The 20806-nt window shown below is 45.7% G+C and overlaps 1 protein-coding gene across 7 annotated transcripts in view; it reads left to right on the forward strand.

The window, feature by feature from the left end:
• CREBBP (CREB binding protein) overlaps positions 1-18891 on the forward strand; it is a 94989-nt gene extending 76098 nt beyond the window's left edge. For 6 of the 7 annotated variants that reach the window (XM_032703891.1, XM_032703892.1, XM_032703894.1 and 3 more), the window contains 10 exons: positions 1218-1295; positions 1800-1867; positions 5979-6129; positions 6928-7074; positions 7462-7575; positions 8027-8192; positions 9072-9239; positions 12064-12225; positions 12494-12775; positions 14485-18891. In XM_032703891.1, coding sequence (XP_032559782.1) covers positions 1218-1295; positions 1800-1867; positions 5979-6129; positions 6928-7074; positions 7462-7575; positions 8027-8192; positions 9072-9239; positions 12064-12225; positions 12494-12775; positions 14485-16656 — 3508 coding nt within the window. In that variant the 3' untranslated portion in view covers positions 16657-18891. The remainder of the gene's footprint in view (positions 1-1217; positions 1296-1799; positions 1868-5978; positions 6130-6927; positions 7075-7461; positions 7576-8026; positions 8193-9071; positions 9240-12063; positions 12226-12493; positions 12776-14484) is intronic. The other variant, XM_032703893.1, reaches the window with a different exon arrangement.
• Positions 18892-20806: the final 1915 nt, after the last annotated feature.

Here is a 20806-nt window from a genome sequence, read left to right on the forward strand (position 1 = left end):
AATCCCATCACTTCCACTTGTCCTTTAGCCAGAAATGGGGCAGGGAGTAAAGAACTCTTCCTTTTCCCCCATCTCTGCCCAAACAGGCTGTAGAATCTTTCCCTAAAGTTTATGGCACTGCATTCAAAGTTGATGTCTGACTCTGATTCCCAAAAGGGAGCATGAGCCTGTTCCTCAGGCAGTTCCTAGTGCTGTTATATGGGTGATTCCAGGAATCAGCCAGGCTCTGCACAGGGCTGGGAATGGCCCTCTCTCACACAGAGCCTTTCACACCCAGCCCTGCATTCCTGGGGCACTTCTGCTTTTTCCTCTTTTGGTTCTAAACCACATTTTTCTCTCCACTGAGTGCTCAGCCCACCAAAAGGACCACCCTGCTCCCTCACTTGTGCTACCTCTGGGAGGTTGAGAGAAAGCCCAGCTGAACTTCCTTTAGGAGCATGTGCTGCTCTTCCTACAGCCCTTAACTGGCTGCAAAGAGATTTTATCTTACTTTTACTATGTTGTCTGGCAGTTTGATACACAGCACATTTTGATTCCTAATCTTATCTTTGCAAATACTAAATAGAGCTCCTCCCCAGGCCTGTAAAGGTGGACTGGGATAGACCCCAGTGCATTTGGCTTCATAAGCAATCCCAGAGCCTGGTCTGGGAAAACCTCTAACAGTTTTCCCATCCAAAAAAAGGATTTTGACATACTATTGTGACCAGGAAAAAAGAAGACTACAGCAGAGACATGCAGGCAAAGACAAGTTAATACATGTTTTCTTGGTAGGGTGATTCACGACTGACTAGTTTTTACGTTTACAGTAAGTTGAGCAACCATTTAATCAGTTTGTGGTTGTTGCAGCAACTGGAAGTTAAATCTGTGGAGGTATTGTTGAGCAGGATTCTGTGAAGCTGGGAAGACTCAGGACTCTGCTTAGAAAAGGATAAAAAAGATCCAGAAAAAGTTGTGCATGACAGCCCATTTCAGATTTTTAAACTAGAACACCTTGTTATATATATATGTGTGTATATATATATATGTAATTCGCTCATGGATTGATAGATGCTACATCTGAATCTATTTTGAGTATTTTTTAAACTGACACATAAATTGGGCCTGTTGAAGTTGGTTCAGATCTTACCAGATGATTGGCAAGTCCTCCTTTCCTGCTGAATTCTGGAAAATTACTTACCTAACACCAGAAGTGATTGGCTGCTGTTTTTTCTCCTCAGGTTTGTTGACTGCAAAGAATGTGGTCGGAAGATGCACCAGATCTGTGTGTTACATTATGATATTATTTGGCCTTCAGGGTAAGAGATGTTTGTTAGTTTTTTTTACCCCTTGTATAATAACATCGATATAGTTTATATAATAAAGACTTTCTGCCTTGTTCTTTAATATGTGGCCACTTCCTTTGCCTTCTAGGAACTGAGTACAGAAGGACAAAGTGTTTCTTAATAAATTACATTTTTTGGTGTTTGGGGTCTTATTTCAGTCTCCATAGATAAAAATGTGCATGAAACCCAACTTTTCATACACTCAGCTTTCTGGGGTTTCTTGCTAACTCCTAGACAAGGGCAGCTGGTTGGAGGTGAGTCTGTGTGCACAGAACACAAATGCAGGTGTAACCACTTGGCAGAACTAAACCAGCTCACAAAGGCTTTAAGTCCCTCAAAAATGAAGTGATACAAACTGTTCAAATCCAGAGAAAAATATATCGTACTCTGACATTTAAATTACAGGTTCAGACATTGGGTTTAAGCTCACCAGTAATGGCCTTATGCTAAATCCTTGGCTTTTTTTTTTCTCAATAGGTTTGTCTGTGATAATTGTCTGAAGAAAACCGGTAGAACACGCAAAGAAAACAAATTCAGTGCTAAAAGTGAGTTTGATATTTCTGTTTTTATCTCCCAATATTCATCTTCCCCCTGCCAGCCCTAATAGCTCTTTGATTGAGACTTTGTGTTGTTATAATGGACAGCACTGGAACATCTGCAAAATGGGGCGTAGTGTAGCCTGAGGCTGTCAGAATTTTAATCAACATTTTAAAGCCCTGCTCTCTATGTGTTTGTGGTCAGCCTTGAGGTGTCTGGTGTCTTTGTCCTTATTTTTCTAGGATTAGAAAGCAGAAAGGGGTGCAAAGAGAACAGGAAAAGCATGGGGCTGTGTGCACTTCACTGGCTATATTTAGCTGTGTTTCCATGTAGTGCTGAAACTGTAGTAAATGACTGTCACCTCTGTGCCCTTCCAATAACATGTAGTAACAAGTTGTTCTGCAGTTCAGGTGCTGCTGCCAAACACAAAAGTGAAGAGCTTTTCTTGCCTGCAGAGCGGGTGGTGGGACAAGGACTGTCCACTGGAATGAGTGACCCATTCCATTGTGAGTCTGGATTCCCTTGGCAGTAACCACTGCCATGGTCTTGTTGAAATGGGCACTAAAGAGAGGGCCAGAAGATGGCCAGGTCAGGTTGTATCAGTAATCCTTGCACAGGACTCTGCAAGCATTTCACCTCAGAGAACATAATTCAGTAATTTCCACTCACACACGTTTGGAGGGAGGGCAGAAGAGAAGGCACTGGTATTGGAAATGCAGTGTCAGTGCACAGAGCAGAAAAATAAAGTGACTGTAGAAACCAAGAGGGTGATTCAGCCACTTGAACAACTAGAACTTGCAGGTGCACTTGATTCCTGCCTTGTTTGTTGGTCCTTGGAAGTTCTGGGCATTCCTGTGTCACACTGTGCCTGCACAAGCCTGACTCTTCCACACTGTGATAAAGGCAAGGTTTTGCATTAAATGTGACTTCTTGCTAACTTGGTGTGTGGTTGATTGCATAACAGGAGCTGTGAAGGGGGCTGATGTGGAGATGATAAAGCTGTGTGAGGCATTATTAGGTTACAGTAATCAAAACGGTCTCTGGAGGAACCTGACGCATGCAAGACAGTATTGTTAGAGAGATCTAAATTAGTCTCATTAAAGACAGATTAAAGTTGTAAGAGAACATTAATAAAATGATGAAATCAAAATGTAGTTTCAGATAACCATTTTAAATGGATGCCTTTTCTGTTATATGCTGACTTTAGAGCAGATATTGATGTAAATTGTCTGAAACAAGTGTGTGACTCCCCAGATACCTGCAGATGTTTAAGGTTTGTGTAAACCAGCCATTGAGTTCAAGGTGACCATTCTGTTCTGGACAGGGCAATAATGGTGCTTTTTCCCTTTCCTCCTTTTTCTTTCCCTGCTGTTTGACTGTCTTTTCCTTTTCCCATGATTTGAGTCCTGCTATAATCTGGTGGTGGGCTCAGCTCTGGAGATCAGCTGCTCTAACAGTGCTCTGCTGGAAATGGAAGAACAGGGAAGGAAAAGGAAGGCCTGCTCTTGTCCAAATCTTGGTCTCACTGCTGACCTGAAAACAAACCTGAGCAGTGAAAGATTGAAACATTAACATGTTCCCTCTCCCCATAAAAACTTTTACTTATAAAATATTACAATCAAGTAATACAATCATGTTTTAATTGCCATCAATATTTCTACACTCTTTCAAGCATAGTGGCACAACTGCTAATAAATAACCGAGACAGCAGGTCCTTCAGGTGTTGTGGAACATTAATGTATGTTAAGTAAAATTGGCTAATTGACTGATAGCCTGCCAAATACAACAAGTATGCAGCTGTGAGACCCCAAACTTTTCAAGTATTTATTTGCCTAAGAAAATCTACAAATATCACTTCCCCAATGCAGAGACGCTCAAAGACAAAAGATATCCTGACAAATAAGTCACCAACAGTAGCTTCCTGACAAAAAGTCACAGTGAGCCAGGAGTCTGACTTTCTTCCTATGTGTCCCATTACTCATCCCCTCACAAATGTCTGGCCACTGCTGCTGCCACAAACCTGCTGTGCTGAATGTTCCTCGTTAACAGTTTGGGTGTCTTTTGTTCAAGTTTGCACTGCAGTTTTCACTGAGCCCTGAGCCTTTATTATCTGGGTGTGAGAGGTGTCCAAGAACCAAACCCTGGTTGCTTTCTAAAGGAACTTGCACGTTCCAATAAATCAAAAAACGCAAGTTTTAGATCCTTTCCTTACAGTACCTGTGATCTTAGTGCTACCTGTTTCTTTTGTCTTCTAATCTGGTCTTTTTGTGTTTGTTGGTTTCTGAGCCCTAATGCACAGCAGCATAAGGAAGGAAGCAGATATCCCTTGGTTGCTTAGCATTGGGAAGATGATGAGATGAAAACACAAGACAGTGGAGTTTAATTCTAGTGGCTTCCTAACTCATCAGCTGAGATGGAGCCCTTTCCTCTTTTTCTGTTTGTAGTCAGAGAAATCAACGAAACAAAAAATGTCCTCATAAAGAATTTGTGAATTTCCTTTAAAATCCCCTCATATTATATATGGAAAGCCCAATGTAGTGTATTGGTCCGGGAAACACTGGAAAGGCCAAGGTGTTGGAATTTAAAAGGGCTTGGTGTATTTTTATTTTAACCTGCCTTTGAATTTAGTTATTGGCTCCCAAGTAAATGATATTTAGACTGTGTTGTGCTGGTTATAACCACAGAATCTCACTGGACAAGGGGGACAGGCTGAAAGATATAAATCAAGGCTGCTGCTTTTGGGAATTTCTATCAACTGATTGTGATTAAGCTGACAGAGGTCAGGGTTAGATGGGATATTGAGAAAAAATTCCTCCCTGTGAGGGTGGTGAGGACCTGGCACAGGTTGCCCAGAGAAGCTGTGGCTGCTCCATCCCTGAAAATGTTCGAGGCCAGGTTGGACAGGGCTTGGAGCAACCTGGGCTGGTGGAAGGTGTTCCTGCCCATGGCAGGGGGTGGAATTAAATGAGTTTTAAGGTCCTTTAAAGTCAAAACAATTCTATGATTTTATATAATAATTTTAAATATATAAATCCCTTAGAAAGTGAGATCATCCTTTGAGGGTATGTGGGGGTTTTCCCCAGTATTGGAGCCTAAGGAATTTTAGTGTAGATATTCCACTGCAGCTTTCTGGATGTCAGGAGAAAGAACCAAGAGCCTTGTGTCAGGAGCCAAATAACAACTGAAAAATGAAGCAATGGAGAGCAGAAAATTAAATGTATTCTAGTAAAATGAACATCTGTAGATTACACCATCACTTTGGAAAAGATAGCAGATTGACCATAAAATGAAATAGGAATACTGGCTAGTAAAATAAGTACAGCAGGGTAAGAGAAGTGGTCATAAATCTTCAAGTCAGAACAGTGGGCTCCTTCTGTTTTCTTAATTTTAACCAAAATCTTCATTGTGATTTCTGTAATTTGTTGTGGATTTATTTGAAAACCATCACATCCTGTAAGACCACAAAAGCCAATTGTGAATGTAAAGACCAAGAGAGGGGATCTGGACAATCTGTGGACTTGAACTTTCCAAGACCTCTATCCCTGTGCAGGAACTATTTAACCTTGGTGTGCAGATTACTGTGGCTGCAGTCTAAAAGCTCTCTTGAAAAGAAAAGCAAAAGCAATGAAATCTCCGTTGAAGTCAAAAGGCTTTTCATTTCTGGTGATTTGCTTTGCTTTGCTTGAAAAGGTGTGGCATGGAGCCAGATCTATAAAGTGATGTAATCTCTGTCAAGCAGCCAGAGAGTGGGTTTGGCAGGAGAAAACATTTGCAGTGTTCATAAAATAAGCCTGCAAATTGAAAAATGCTACGTAAAGCCGCCTTTGTTGGTTCACTTACAGGGTAATTTTCCCACTGTAGTGGTTTTAAGCTTCCACAATAGGGTGTGAACACCTTCAGGCTTGGGGGAAAGCATGGATGGGTTTGCTTTTTTTCATTTTTGGCTGCGTAAATAAAACCATCAGATTTTCATATGGAGGTAAAACAAAGGGGAAAAAAACCCTACTTCCATCCAGAGAAACGAGCTGAAAGAGTTTAAAAAGCACAGTAACACCCCAAACTTAAATGATTCCTCCAGAGTTAAGTTTCCATTGTCATGTTCTCCCCCTTCACTTCCAGGGCTGCAGACAACACGTTTAGGAAACCATTTGGAAGACAGAGTGAACAAATTTCTGCGGCGACAGAATCATCCTGAAGCTGGAGAGGTTTTTGTCAGAGTAGTAGCAAGTTCAGATAAGACAGTAGAAGTCAAACCAGGAATGAAATCCAGGTTAGTTCTATTAATTCTGATAAATGCAATTTTTTTTAATTGATTTTATTTTGAAGTCTCCTTGTGTAGATATTGCAAAACTTTGACAATTTGCACCTTAATCCATTTACGCATTTTTGGAACTTTGGCATGAGTAAGATCATGAAAGGTACAAAAAAGCAGAGGAGGTGACAATTGTATTTTGACTGTTTGGGGGGCAATGGGGGGGCATCCTGGGTTTGGTTATAATACTGTGACCTTGTGTTGCTAAATCTTAAGAGTCTGACCCCATTTTGGTTGGTGTTTCAGAATTCATAGTTTAGTTTGGAGCAGTTGCTGAGATTCTGTTCCTCACTGTTCCTTACTGGTTTGTTGTGTTTTTATAAACACTTTGGCTTTCAGGAGGGATTTTTAATTTACTTCATTATAAATGAAAAGCTTAAAAGGTTTATTCTGTGGCGCATTTTGGCTTTAATTCATAAAGAGAGTGTTTATGTGACATCACCTCCTCATAATGCATCAGGTTTTCTGCTCTGCAACCTATTTAAAGGCTTGTGGTCTCTGAGGATATTCACATACTCAATGCTGGCCTGTTCAGTCCTGTGTTCTGTATGGAAACAGTCTTTCCATGAATTTACAGTGATGGGACTCCCTGTTTTACTACAGCTCTGATCTGACCCCCCTTTAACTTCTCTGTAAATGTTCCTAATGGGTTAAAAATAAGGTTGAAAATAATTTCCTCATTCTGGTAGGACACCGGTTTAATAGCTGGCTTTTTGTTGTTCTTTTTTTATCCTTCCCTCCCGCCCTTCCCTGCAGATTTGTGGACTCTGGTGAGATGTCAGAATCCTTCCCTTACCGAACCAAAGCTCTGTTTGCGTTTGAGGAGATCGACGGGGTGGACGTGTGTTTCTTCGGGATGCACGTGCAGGAATACGGCTCGGATTGCCCCCCTCCCAACACCAGGTACCCCCCCTCTCTGCACAGAGGCAAATTGCTAAAGCCCCTGTCAAACACAGAGAACTGGGCCGTGTGTCTCAGTTCTGTGGCACTGCAGTCCTACTGTAGGGCTGCAGGTGACTTTGAAGGGGAAGACGTGGCAACAAAAACCATCACTTTGCATTCTGCTTTTCACTTTGCCTCTCAATGTGTACTCTTGCTGCCTAAAAAAAAAAAAAAATTCTGCCCATTTTTGGCTTTTGAGAACTGTTTGCACCACGTTGAGATGATTGAATATGCATTAAAATATCACCATCGTTAATTTTTCTTTCTGTGTACGTGTCTGGGGTAAAAGTCAGCTCTCAGTAGCCAGAGCAGCCCCAGGTGACTCTGGCTGTGTTGTCGTTGCTGCAGGCGTGTGTACATATCCTACCTAGACAGTATCCACTTCTTCCGCCCCCGCTGCCTCCGAACTGCAGTTTATCATGAAATCCTCATTGGATATTTGGAATACGTGAAGAAACTCGGGTAAGTCAGATCTTTGTGAAGAAAGGAATCTGGGTTTTTTTAGTGTGGGTAGTTTGTTGTTTTTTTTAACCCAGGGTGCCATGTAGCTTTTCGTTTGGGGTAGTCTCTGTTTCCCTCTGTCCTCTCCAAGTTCTGTGGAACACACACCTCATTTGCACTGGACAGAGAAATTGGGATTTCTGTCATTAAAGTGGTGGTTTGTTGTCAGGATTCTTTAAACTGACAGCACATCATTGACTGGGTCAGAGGTTCACTTGATATTTAAGCTTTGTTGTTATATCCCAGACCTCATCCCTTGTCTAAACAGAAGTTATTGCCCTGGCAACTTTGCTACAAAATAAAAATAGAAAAATATTAGAAAAAAATAAAGCCAGAGCTCTGAATTTATACCTCAGTTGGAGTTAGTTTTGTGATGGTAGTCACAGATTTTGTTTGTTGTGTGTCACACCAGGTATGTGACAGGGCACATCTGGGCCTGTCCCCCCAGTGAAGGAGATGATTATATCTTCCATTGCCACCCCCCTGACCAGAAAATACCCAAACCCAAACGTTTGCAAGAGTGGTATAAGAAGATGCTGGACAAGGCATTTGCTGAGAGAATCATTCATGACTACAAGGTTTGCTACTGTTTAATTCCTGATTTAATTTTTATGGGCTTTTCAAACTGGGGTGATATCCTACAAGGGGTTTATTCTCAGCCAGTGTCTTCATTTTCTTAGGTTTTCTTGAGGCTCTGCCTTTCAGGCTGAAAATTCCTTAGGTTTGGTGTCTGAACAAAGAGAAATCTGCAAGAACCTGCCTTTGTGTACTTGTCTTTCACTGCAGTTTTTAGGCAAGGAAATATGGAGCTTGTTAAGAAACTGTTTGCTTTGGTAGTTCTGGAGGTGGAACTCAGGGCCCCACTAGTGTGAAATAAAAAAAAAACACTTCCTTATAGAAAGGATGATTTTCTTAATTAGAGAACATCACACATGTACCCAAGGAAATATGTTGAAGGTGGCAAAGGGAGCATTTGCCACTCCTTATATGCTAAAATTTACAAGAATTCCTTCGTGGCAGTGACAGTGCCGGCAAAAAATCGATGTTTTGATGGCAAGTGACAGTTACTAAATGTGTGGAGTAGAACAGCCTCTAACAAGCCTTGCCATGGGATTTAGTGTAGCAAAGAGCTGCAAAATCTGTGCCTCCTAATAAAAAGTGGTCTTGAAACCAAGGAGGGCTTTGTTACGTTTTCCAGGGGTCTCTTGGTGTCTCCCATCAGGTCAGGAACATGAACTGGTGGCATGATGGGGGTTCAGGAGAGGCTCAGCAGTGTCTCTCTAAGATAAAACAGGGAGTGGGCTGTTATCAGGATTGCCAGGCTGGGTTTGGAGCTGCACCCAGAGAAGGAGACCTGGCAGGAGCAGGCCAAGGGCTTTGGGGCCATGTCTCTGGTTCTCTCTCCCCTGAGTGATCTTCATTCATTTATTCCTGGGATTGTGTGATGTGCTCAACAGGACATCTTCAAACAAGCGACTGAGGACAGGCTGACCAGTGCCAAGGAGCTGCCTTACTTTGAGGGTGATTTCTGGCCCAATGTGCTGGAAGAAAGCATTAAGGAGTTGGAGCAGGAGGAGGAGGAGAGGAAGAAGGAAGAAAGCACTGCAGCAAGTGAAACAACAGAGGTGGGTTAACTTTATGTGCTGTATTTGCTCCTGGCTCACAAAGCTGACAGTCAATGTTTTAAACAATGAGAGAATTCACATCCAGTAAACTAGAAAAGGTCATTCACATCAGCCACGAAATCAGGGGTCCCTTTACTGCATTTCTGGTTTTCTTCATGGTTAACAAATACACTGGTGGCTTGGTTTGGGTTTTTTTTAACAGACTCAGAAGTCAGCTGTGTCAGTTCAGCATCTCCATTCTCAGAGAAATGTGTTAAGCTGCTTTTGCATCACTGCATTTGCTCACAGTCATTTGGCTGAGCTGGTTCACACCTTTGCAAAGCACCTTCAGTATTTGCATTTTGAAAGGTGCTGGATTTTCCAAAGCTGAATGTAGTGTGGCTGTTATTTAAGCACAAGTACTTGTTGTCCTTTGCAACACCAAGGCGCTGATATTTAAAAGTATTTATTGCAAGCTTTGTGTTGGTGGGAAACGTTGATCCTGATGGTGCTGTTCCTTCACCACCATTCTCCCTCTGCCTATAAAAAACCAAACAAAACCCCAACAACCAAGTTTTTCAGGGTCCTGGCCAGAATTTCATCATTCATTTTTGGTTTTGTGTCAATTTTGTCTGTAACCAAATGGCCTCAGCACTTTTGTGCTGACCCTTTGACTTGTGATTCACAGCAAGATGTTTTTAAAATAAATATTGTAGGAAAATCTGAAGTCTAACAAGACTGAGGTGGAACCAAAAGCTTTACATGGGGAAAACCTGCCTTCAGCTTGGATACCATGACTGTTTGCTTACAGGGTGTTGCATGGGATTGATGTGGAGGGATGGACCTTCATCCATCGATTTCATTGTGTCAGGAAGTTCCTTCTGTTAAACTTTAGCAGCTCCTTCAAGGCTAATACAGTTTGTTGCTGTGTTTTTATGGAACCAAAAGGTTAACAGCTTTCACTTGATGCCACTGATGCTGTTTTGGGGCAGGAAGGGGACAAACTCTGCATCCAGGTTGCTGAGATGTCAGCCAAGAACACAACAAGGAATGGAACAGTGTGGTCTTTGCCACTTGGCTCAGGAAGAGGAGTAGTTTTAAAAATGTGAGAACTTCTCCAGTGCAGAGACCTGAACTTGGGTCACTTCATGGAGGAAACTGCCCAGCAATGGGGATCTCCGTGGGTGGAACCATGAGATGGGTCTTGGGATTGAAATGGCACAGAATCTGTCTGTCTTTTCTTGAATTCTTCATCCTGAACTTTGTATATGTGGAGAGAAAGCTTCTTAAAAGTCAACGTGTGCTGCAGGTATCAGATAAAGAGAGTCTAAAGAAGTGGGAAATATTCAGAATTCTTGGAACATTCTGAAGGGGCAAGGCTCACATATCTCTGGGTGACCTGGCTGAATATCAAAATTAAGTGGTACAAACAAAGTCTTACAACTTCTTAAAACAATTTGGAATGCTTTGTACAGGTGACCAAATATAAACTTGGTGAAGGTGGAATAGAAAGAAAGCTTAGACTTGTCCTGTTGGATAAGTTTCAATCTGTCCTTCCTTTTGGTGTTTAAATTTTAAAGTCTCTGTTGATGCTCCAGGATGTGCAGGCAAAGGAGGACAGGCCCCAGTTCCATTATGGTGGTGGAAAATTAGGGGGAAGTCGAGGTGGGAACATACAATAGCTCACTTCTGAATCCCTTCAGATCACTTAGAGCCCTGTCTGGTTTCCCATAAAATAGTCTCATTTTAATTTCCAAACAGATTTGGCCAAAAAGTCCATAAAATTAGTTACAGAGAACCCAGGAGTGGCCAGGGAATTCCTGTCCAACCCTAATTAATGGAATGGAAGGATGGCAGCAGTCTATAAATAGAATTGCTTTCTGCAATTGGAATATTTTTGTTTTCCGTGAATAAATATGCCTGTGGATAAACCCTGTGTTTGCTTGTACATGCTGTTCATGGAACTTTCTTGCATATGTGTGTATATATATATATATATTTATATATATCAGAGTATTTCAGTAGATTATTTTTAATTTTATGATGACCAATGTTCTCGCAGTTAGAGAGGGGGTTTGACTGAGTGAGCTCCCTGCTGAGGGCTTGGGGTTTGATTTTTTCAAGGACATGAGAACTCCTAGAAGTTATTTCTGTTTTCCCAGGTCATCTAAATAACATCATCTGCTATTTTTTACTCTCTTTACTTACATCCAGTATTCAGTGTATGGCCACTGTGGTCTGTGTTATAACTTGGGCACAAGTAAAGGTTTTGGAGGTTATTTTTTGGAGTTGCACGTGCAGCTGGAAGTCTGCAGGATGGAGAATAACATGGTTTGTTGGTTTCAGTTCAAATCCTTCATGTTCTTCTCTGTGTCCTCACCCTAAATTTGTTCAGTAAATACAGACAAACCTTAAATCAGAGCTCGATCAAGTGTGTGAAATCCCAAATGCACAGCAAAGCAAGATACTGCAATCCTGGAGTTGTTTTGAAGTCCATTTTATTTGTAGCTGATTTTGTCATCAGATGTCTATAAGATCTTATAAAGCAAGCAGTGGAAGCTGAAGTACAGTGTTTGAGAGGGGAAAAAAATTCAGAGTAAGATGGGAATTATTTAACGTATATACGTACTTTAAAAGTCTGTTTTTAATCAGTGTTTGGATTTGTTTGCCTGCCAGTTTGGCTTTTGATTTTTCCTGGAAGATAGGATATATTTAACACAGCAGGGCTGATTTGCAGGCATTGGAACAAAGTTCTATTCCTGACAGCAGAAGTGTGTCAGTGTGAGCTCAGTGAATGGGAGAGAGCTCTGTAAAGTGTAACATCTTTCCCGTGCCTTTACTGCAGGGGAGCCAGGGCGACAGCAAGAATGCCAAGAAAAAGAACAACAAAAAAACCAACAAGAATAAGAGCAGCATCAGCAGAGCCAACAAGAAGAAGCCCAGCATGCCCAACGTGTCCAATGACCTGTCTCAGAAGCTCTATGCCACCATGGAGAAGCATAAAGAGGTACTGTCAAAACGTGCAGTGCAAAGAGAAGGGTTCGTGCCGGTCAGCCCAGGCACGGTGATACTCAGAACTGAAAACTCAGGAGGAGCAAAGCTCCTGGTTGGGTTAGAAATGTTTCTGTTGCATAACAACATACTGGAAGAGATTAGCTTCAGCTAAGTTAATTAGATAAGGTTTGTAGCACACCATTGCTGCAGAGAGCACAAGCCTCCTCCCACAAGGTTACCTGACCCCGCTGACTTTTCCCCCCTTCCCCGTTTACCCACAGGTCTTTTTTGTGATTCACTTACACGCCGGGCCCGTGATCAACACCCTGCATCCCATCGTGGACCCGGACCCGCTGCTGAGCTGTGACCTGATGGACGGGCGAGACGCCTTCCTCACCCTGGCCAGGGACAAGCACTGGGAGTTCTCCTCCCTGCGCCGCTCCAAGTGGTCCACGCTGTGCATGCTGGTGGAGCTGCACACCCAGGGGCAGGATCGCTTCGTCTACACGTGCAACGAGTGCAAGCATCACGTGGAGACGAGGTGGCATTGCACTGTCTGTGAGGTACGTGGGGGGCACCCCAGAACTCGGCTCCCTCTTGCCCTACAGCTGAGCTTCAGGGGTTTTTTTTTTTGATATTGCCCAAAAGTTCCTCCAAATTAAGCCTATCCCGATGAAAGGGTGATAAGCCTTAAGGGAAGGTGATTATCAGGTGGGTAGGAGAGGTGGGTACCTCTTCTTCTAGAATTGACTTTAGGTTCTCGACATGGAAAACTCTGGAATGGCTCCTGCTACATCATTTATTCCTCTGTGACTCCTCTGCATAGACAAGTTTTTAACTAAGTTTCAAAGAATCACGAATCTTAGAATGGTTTGGGTGGGAAGGGACCTCAAAGACCGTCTCCTTCCACCCCCTGCCAGGGGCAGGGACACCTCCCCTTAGACCAGGCTGCTCAAACTTTAGGACTGGGTGGTGGGGTGGTGGCACTGTGTCAGACTGGTCACAATCTGCAGGGCACTGACTCATCCACATTTGGTGGATGTCCACGAGAGCAGTTGACTTACCCTCCTGCAGGGTCACGTTCCTTCTGCTGTGCACATGGTGCTTGTGCTGTATGGAGCAGAGCTGGGCACGTGTCCCAGAGCTGGGTGAGGAGGCTGCCACAGCTCCCCATTGTTGTCCCTTTGGTCCAACACTAGTGGCTCCCTGCCCTTCACATCAGACCAAATAATTGCTGCTAACCTGGCTCAGTGCTTTCAAGGTCCTGCCCTTTTACAGCATGGATCGCTTCCGTGTTAGCTGTGTTAGGGAGCAGTTATCCATGGGGCTGCACCAGTGGCTTCCTGAGGGCTTGTGTTGACCTCTGGCTGTAGCTGAACAAAAGAAATTTGAATAAGTGCAGCCTAGTTTTTACACCAAAAGTTGCTGCCAGGTTTGTGGTGGAAGAGTCTTAATTAATCCCTCGGAGGAAGGCATTGAGCAGGGCTTCTGGAGACAAGGCTGCAGGAGATGGATCCCCCACACAGGGGGATCCAGGTGGTGGAAGGAGTTATGACCTTTAGGCTGCCTCTGGGTAACCCTGTGTAAGGGAGTGCCCTTCCTGCAGCAAAAAAGAGACAGGGCAGTGAAAATCTGAGGGTAAGGAGGCTTTCAGGTAAGTGTCTATCTTAGCATGAAACTTGCACTTCATTTGAGGGTTATTTTAGGGATTTTAAAAAATACATATTTCAGGGCAGTAATTATTAGTCAGTAATTACACTAAGAATAGCTAAATGGAGAGCTAACCCTGCCTTTCAGGCAGTGACCTTAGGTTTATCTGACTAGTTGGAGGTTTTGGTACCCAAATAGGTATCAGAAAAATAAATAGTTCCTGTCACCAAAAGGGAAAAATTAAAAAAAAATGATTCCTGCAAGACATTTTCATGTAATAAAATGTCAGCCCCTGATTGCATTGTTACCCACTGTGGTCAGGAGCTGTGATTGCAGGCTGGCTTTGCTGGGGCTGCTGCCCTCCCTGCCCCAAAGCCCTGCTCCCATTGCCTGTACAGCTGCTTCCCTGCCTGGTGTAAATGGAAACGGGTGTAAATCGAGGTGGCGGCTGTTGGGAGAGTGTGGCTTTGTTCTGCTTGTGCTCTATATGGTTGTACCCACGGACACCCAAAGTGTTCCTGCACGGGGGGCTGGTGCTGCTCACCTGGCACCACTCTGCTCTCCTGTTCAGCGTGGTTCGTGCTCCCTCAACAGCTGAGCTCTGGGTGTTCTTTTCTTGCAGGACTACGACCTCTGCATCAACTGCTACAACACTAAGAGCCATGACCACAAGATGGTTAAGTGGGGCCTGGGTCTGGATGACGAGAGCAACAGCCAAGGAGAGCAGCAGTCCAAGAGCCCCCAGGAGTCGCGGCGGCTGAGCATCCAGCGCTGCATCCAGTCCCTCGTCCACGCCTGCCAGTGCCGCAACGCAAACTGCTCCCTGCCATCCTGCCAGAAGATGAAACGGGTCGTCCAGCACACCAAGGGCTGCAAGCGCAAGACCAACGGTGGCTGTCCGGTGTGCAAACAGCTCATCGCTCTTTGCTGCTACCATGCCAAACACTGCCAAGAGAACAAATGCCCCGTGCCATTCTGTCTCAATATCAAACACAAGCTCCGACAGCAGCAGATCCAGCATCGCCTGCAGCAGGCTCAGCTCATGCGCAGAAGGATGGCGACCATGAACACCCGAAACGTGCCTCAGCAAAGTTTGCCTTCTCCTACCTCAGCAACGCCTGGTACCCCCACACAGCAGCCAAGTACACCGCAGACACCGCAGCCTGCTCCCCAGCCCCAGCCCTCCCCTGTAAGTATGTCACCGGCCGGCTTTCCCAGTGTGTCCAGAACTCAGCCCCCCACCACTGTCTCGACAGGAAAACCCGCAAACCCGGTTTCCGCGCCTCCGCCTCCGGCTCAGCCCCCGCCGGCCGCCGTGGAAGCGGCTCGGCAGATCGAGAGAGAGGCTGCGCAGCAGCAGCAGCAGCTCTACAGGGTCAACAACATGAACAATGGTTTGCCTCCCGGCCGCCCGGGACTCGTGAACCCCGCGGTGGGTTCGGTGAACCAGATGCCGCAAGTCAACATGAATGTACCGCGCCCCAACCCCGTGAGCGGCCCCGTGATGTCCAACATGCAGCCCGGGCAGTGGCAGTCGCCGCCGATGCCGCAGCAGCAGCCGATGCAGCCGGGGATGGCCAGGCCGGTGATGCCGATGGCGACGCCGCAGGCCGTGGCCGGGCCCAGGATGCCGGGCGTGCAGCAGCCGCCGCGCAGCATCACCCCGAACGCACTTCAGGACTTGCTGAGGACCTTGAAATCGCCGAGTTCTCCGCAGCAGCAACAGCAGGTTCTTAATATCCTTAAATCCAACCCTCAGCTTATGGCAGCTTTTATAAAGCAAAGAACAGCCAAATACGTGGCGAACCAGCCCGGGATGCAGCCGCAAGCAGGGATCCAGCCCCAGCCCGGGATGCAGCAGCCGCAGACCGGGATGCAGCAGCCAGGCATGCACGCGCAGGCGGGACTGCAGAACATGAACGCCATGCAAGCAGGAGTGCAGAGACCCAGCGTCCCGCCGCAGCAGCAAGGGATCGGAGCGATGAATCCCCAGGGACAGGCGATCGGCATCATGAACCCCGGCCACAACCCCAGCATGGCCAACATGAGCCCGCAGTACCGAGAGATCCTGAGGCGGCAGCTACTGCAGCAGCAGCAACAGCAGCAGCAGCAGCAGCAGGGAGGGGCCGGCATGGCAGGAGGGATGGCAGCACACAACCAGTTCCAGCAGCCTCAAGGGCCAGGAGGTTACCCCCAAGCCATGCAGCAGCAGCGGATGCAGCAGCACCTATCCATACAGGGCAGTTCCATGGGACAGATGGCTCAGATGGGACAGCTGAACCAGATGGGCCAGCCCGGCCTGGGGGCGGACGGCGCTCCCAACATCCAGCAGGCCCTGCAGCAGCGCATCCTGCAGCAGCAGCAGATGAAGCAGCAGATAGGGTCCCCCGGGCAGCCCAACCCCATGAGCCCACAGCAGCACATGCTCTCAGGACAAGCGCAGGCGTCTCATCTCCCTGGCCAGCAGATCGCCACCTCCCTCAGCAACCAGGTGCGGTCCCCAGCACCCGTTCAGTCTCCCCGTCCCCAGTCCCAGCCACCACATTCCAGCCCGTCACCCCGGATACAGCCCCAACCGTCACCGCACCACGTCTCTCCCCAGACTGGTTCCCCCCACCCAGGACTCGCAGTCACTATGGCTAGTTCCATGGATCAGGGACACTTGGGCAACCCAGAACAGAGTGCAATGCTTCCCCAACTAAACACCCCCAACCGGAGCGCGTTGTCTAACGAATTGTCTCTGGTTGGTGACACCACCGGGGACACATTAGAGAAATTTGTGGAGGGTTTGTAGCATTATGGGAGCATCACTTTTGTTTCTTCTTTCCTTTCGTGTTCTTGGATATTTTGTACTGAAAAATTCAGACATCTGGGTTGTTTTGAATCCTAGATGGAACTGCTGCTTCCTACAGATGGAAGAATTAATTGCTGTTTAAAAATAAAAAGAAAAAAAAAACAATACAAAGAATATATTTTTTTGTTAAAGCCAGGCGGTTAAAATATCTGGTCTCTTTTGTGGGTTTTTTTGGTTTTTATTTTTTTTGTTGCTGTTGACTCATACCTTTTTTTTAACGGGGAAAACAAGTTCATTATATTCATATTTTTTATTTGTATTTTCAAGACTTTAAACATTTGCGTTTAAAAGAAGAAAAAAAAAATAATATTCAGAAACTGTTTCCTGAAATAATGCAACATTATAGCGTATCCCGGTAACTTTGACACATGGCGGGAAGATTTTTGTTTTCTATAGTGAACTCTGCAGGCGTTTGAAGTATTACCCCTGGGAAGATAGGAATTGACTCTTGCACACATTGGCCAACGCCAAAATCCTTGTCTTGCAGATGTAGAAATTGTTGCTTTGTTTCTCTGATAAAACTGGTCTTAGATGAAAATAGGGATGATCACTCTTAGGCCGTGCTGATCTGGATAGAGAAGAAACATTCTTTTCTTTCTTTCTTCTGTGTGAAACTTGAAACGAGGAAAGCAATTCTAGTGTAAATCATGCAAGCGCTATAATTACTATAAATAAGAAAATCCAAGAAGATTCAATCACTGTATAGAATGGTAAAAAGAAAAAAAAACTCATTTCTTACTTATAATATCATATTGTTAAATAAACTGTGTGCAACAGACAAAAAGGGTGGTCCTTCTTGAATCCATGTACATGGTATTAACACTTAGTGTTTGGGTTTTTTGTTATGAAAATGCTGTTTTCAACATTGTATTTGGACTATGCATGTCTTTTTTCCATTGTATATAAAGTATTGCTTAAAATTGATATAAATTACTGAAGTTTTTAACATGTATTCTGTTCTTTAAAATCCATGTAAGAATGTTTAAGGTTTTTATTTATTTATATATTTTTTTTTGATCATGTTCTTTGTAAGACATAGCTATGACGATTCACTCATGACCCGGAGCAGCCAGAGGCAGCGGTAGGAGTGGCACGATCCATGGATATTGTAGGTAGCAATGTCTGTTTTACAACACCTTTAGTGATTGTTTCCATTTTGGGGAGGGAGAGGAGAGGGGAATGGTTCCCAGCCATCGACTCTTTGCAGGTGTTCATCCATAAGGGTTAACTGGAATAAATTATTAATAGCCGTTGCTTTTTAAAAACTGCATTAATTTAGAGAAGGATCACCAATGAAAGGAAAATAGAGAGTATTGAGTTAATTCTAGGCTAATTTATTTAGTCTACAGTAAAATATGAACCTATTGACTTTAACACTATTTTTCTGCTGTTAACTCTGAGTCTAGATTTGAGGGTTTTCTGTGGAATAAAAAATAACAAATCATGTACATGTTCCCTTTAATATCCTGTCACATGCCCTCATGTCCCTGGGATAGTCACCCCTCCTCCCCTCAGTGAATTGCTCTCTTGGAGTTAGAACGTCCAGGGAAGCTTTCCCAGCGTAGGTGTGAGCTCAAACCACGCCACCATCCCTCAGACCTCAAGGCTCCTCCATTCCATGCGCCTGGCATGGGATTTGCAGCGATTCCAGCAGGGAATCCCGCCCGGCAGCGGGAGCACCAGGCACACGTGGCTTTTCACATCCAGTTAGTGCTTCCTCCAGCCTTAATGTTTTTCTTGGAGCGCTGTCGGGGGAGGATGGGGGGGAGAAGAGCAAGTATTTATCTCAACTTTTATCCCCGTACTGTGAAAACAGCGCCCGGCGGCGCCTTTTTAACTGGAGAGGGTCTCTGCTTCAACTTTTCTTGCAAACTTTTAACTATTGTACCTTTTTCACCACCATCGGATTCATCTGCCCACGCAATTGTCTTCAGCAATTCAAGATGTCAAAATTTGGGGCTGGGGTGAGGTCAGTGAACACTAACCCAAAGCTTGTCCAAAAGAAATTGCTGTAAAAGAAAAAAAGTAAACAGGAAAAAAAAAAAAAAAAAGATGGAAAGCCCTGATGCTGTGTCTCATGCTGTGTACTTAAAAAGAGGAAAAATACTATATTTGTGATCAAAAAGAGGAAACTTGAAATGTGCTGGTGTTTCTAATAAAAGCTGGTAAAACTGCTTGGATTGAAGGATGGTTCCACTTGGCTGGTGCCCGCGAGGATCAGCGGAGCCTGACGCCCGAGGTTAAGATAACTGCACTCAATCCCACTAATTCCTCTAAGTAGCCTCCATTTTAAAGGCATCGGCACCGCTTCCGGATTTGGATAAGCTGAGCCCTGGTTGGTGTGGCTCAGGCTGCAGCTCGCTCGGGTGCCCCTTCCTGGGCAAGAGTGGAAAAAAAGCAAGTACCGGAATATTTTTCAGTACAACCCGAAGTGTGGTGAGATCACAGAGCCAAGGGATCGGTGTGGATCCAGTAACTGGAGCTCTCTGGAGTAGGTGTGTTAGGGAAGAGCAGGGAGAGAAGGGAGGTGCAGAGCTGAAAGCAAACCTGAGCAGGGGCTGCAGCCTCGGGGAGGCTTCACTCCAGTCTCCTGTGAGCGTTGATAGGAAAGTCAGCATGTCTGAAGACTGGATGGGCATGGATTTTTCCAGTCCTTGCCTGTGTTTGATGGGGGAGGTACTGGCACTAAGGAACAGCATCCTAGAAACCTGGGATTTTATAAGGCAAGAGCGCACTGGAGCTCGGTGCAGGATCTTCACCACCGGAGAGGGTGGGTGAGCCCTTCCCCCCCGAATTCTGGAGGGGAAGAAGGTGCTTAAATCTGAACGCTGAGCTGCAAGGACAGTTCTCTGCTCCTTTCCTGGGCTGCCCACCACGCTCCACTGGCTCTGCTGCCTCCCACCACCGCTGCTCCTGCAGGCCGGGAGTGTGGCATTCCCCCCGGGACACAGAGCTGCCCACAGCACCCGTGTGAGCACAGCCTGCTCTGGGCTTCCCCCCAGATGTTAAAGCAGGGGGGAGGAACAGAAGCCAAGCAGGCTGGGACAGTCCCAGGGCAGGGAAGATCAAGCAGCCACTGTGGAGCTGGGGGAGCACTGCAGAGCACACAGGTGTGGGGTAATCTCTCCTTCCCTGTGCTTCTCCACAGTCAGGAATTTAAAATGTGGAGCAGGATGCTGCCAGGGCAGTGGTTAAAGCCAGCTGGTGCCAGCCCCCAGATAATTGAAACGAGCCTGGATAGAGGGAAGGATCTGCACCAGATCCCCTGCAATCCCTCCAGGAGAACACTTCATGGCCAATGGTCAGAGCACACCCAAGGTGAGGCAGGGGGAAGATCCGAGTGTTTCACAGCAGGTACAAGAGCTCCGTTAAGGTGTCGTTAAGGTGTCGCTCTGAGGAATGCTGTGGGGTCAGCTGGAGGTAGCAGTGAGCACAGCAGGAGAGGGAAGCATTTGACGGGCTCAGAAGTCATTTTGGTTTTGGCTGCAGCACAGGGAATCTCGATGAAGGGCTGGAGTTGGTTCCGGGTGGGAATGCAGCTGCTGGAAGGGTGCAGCAGTGGTGCAAAGGCTCATGCTGGGTTTGTTGCACCTAATCCATAAGATCCAGTGCCACACAAAGCCCGCTCTGTGCAAGTGCTTCTTGGATGTAAACCTCCAAAACAACACGTGTAGTCCCAAGGATCGTTGCAGACATGAGTGAATTGCACACGGAGCTTTCCAGGGAGCTCCCCTGGGCCTGGGATTACAAAGCTGGCTCTGTTCAGCGGGCACGGTTCCCTGCTGAAGGTTCCTCGGTCTGGAAGTGGTTAGTGCTCCCTGAAAGGAGCCCTGCTCCATCCTTTGTGTTTGGCTGTGGTGTTCAGCACGGCCGGGCTCTGCCCTCACACACGTTCCAAATTTGGCTCTCACTGGAGCAGTTCATTTCCACTCTCACCTGCACCCCTTCCAAAGCCTTTCTCCAGTTCCTCGGCCCTTTAGATCTCGATGATCTATGCTCCAGGAGCCCCGGGAGATGAGGAGTTTCAGAGCAGCAGAAAAATGAGGTGTTAAGCAATTTACCCAGAGTCGAGCAGGGGAGCCCAGCCCAG

Source organism: Chiroxiphia lanceolata, chromosome 16 (assembly GCF_009829145.1).
Source record: "Chiroxiphia lanceolata isolate bChiLan1 chromosome 16, bChiLan1.pri, whole genome shotgun sequence".
In the NCBI taxonomy this organism is placed as follows: Eukaryota; Metazoa; Chordata; class Aves; order Passeriformes; family Pipridae; genus Chiroxiphia; species Chiroxiphia lanceolata.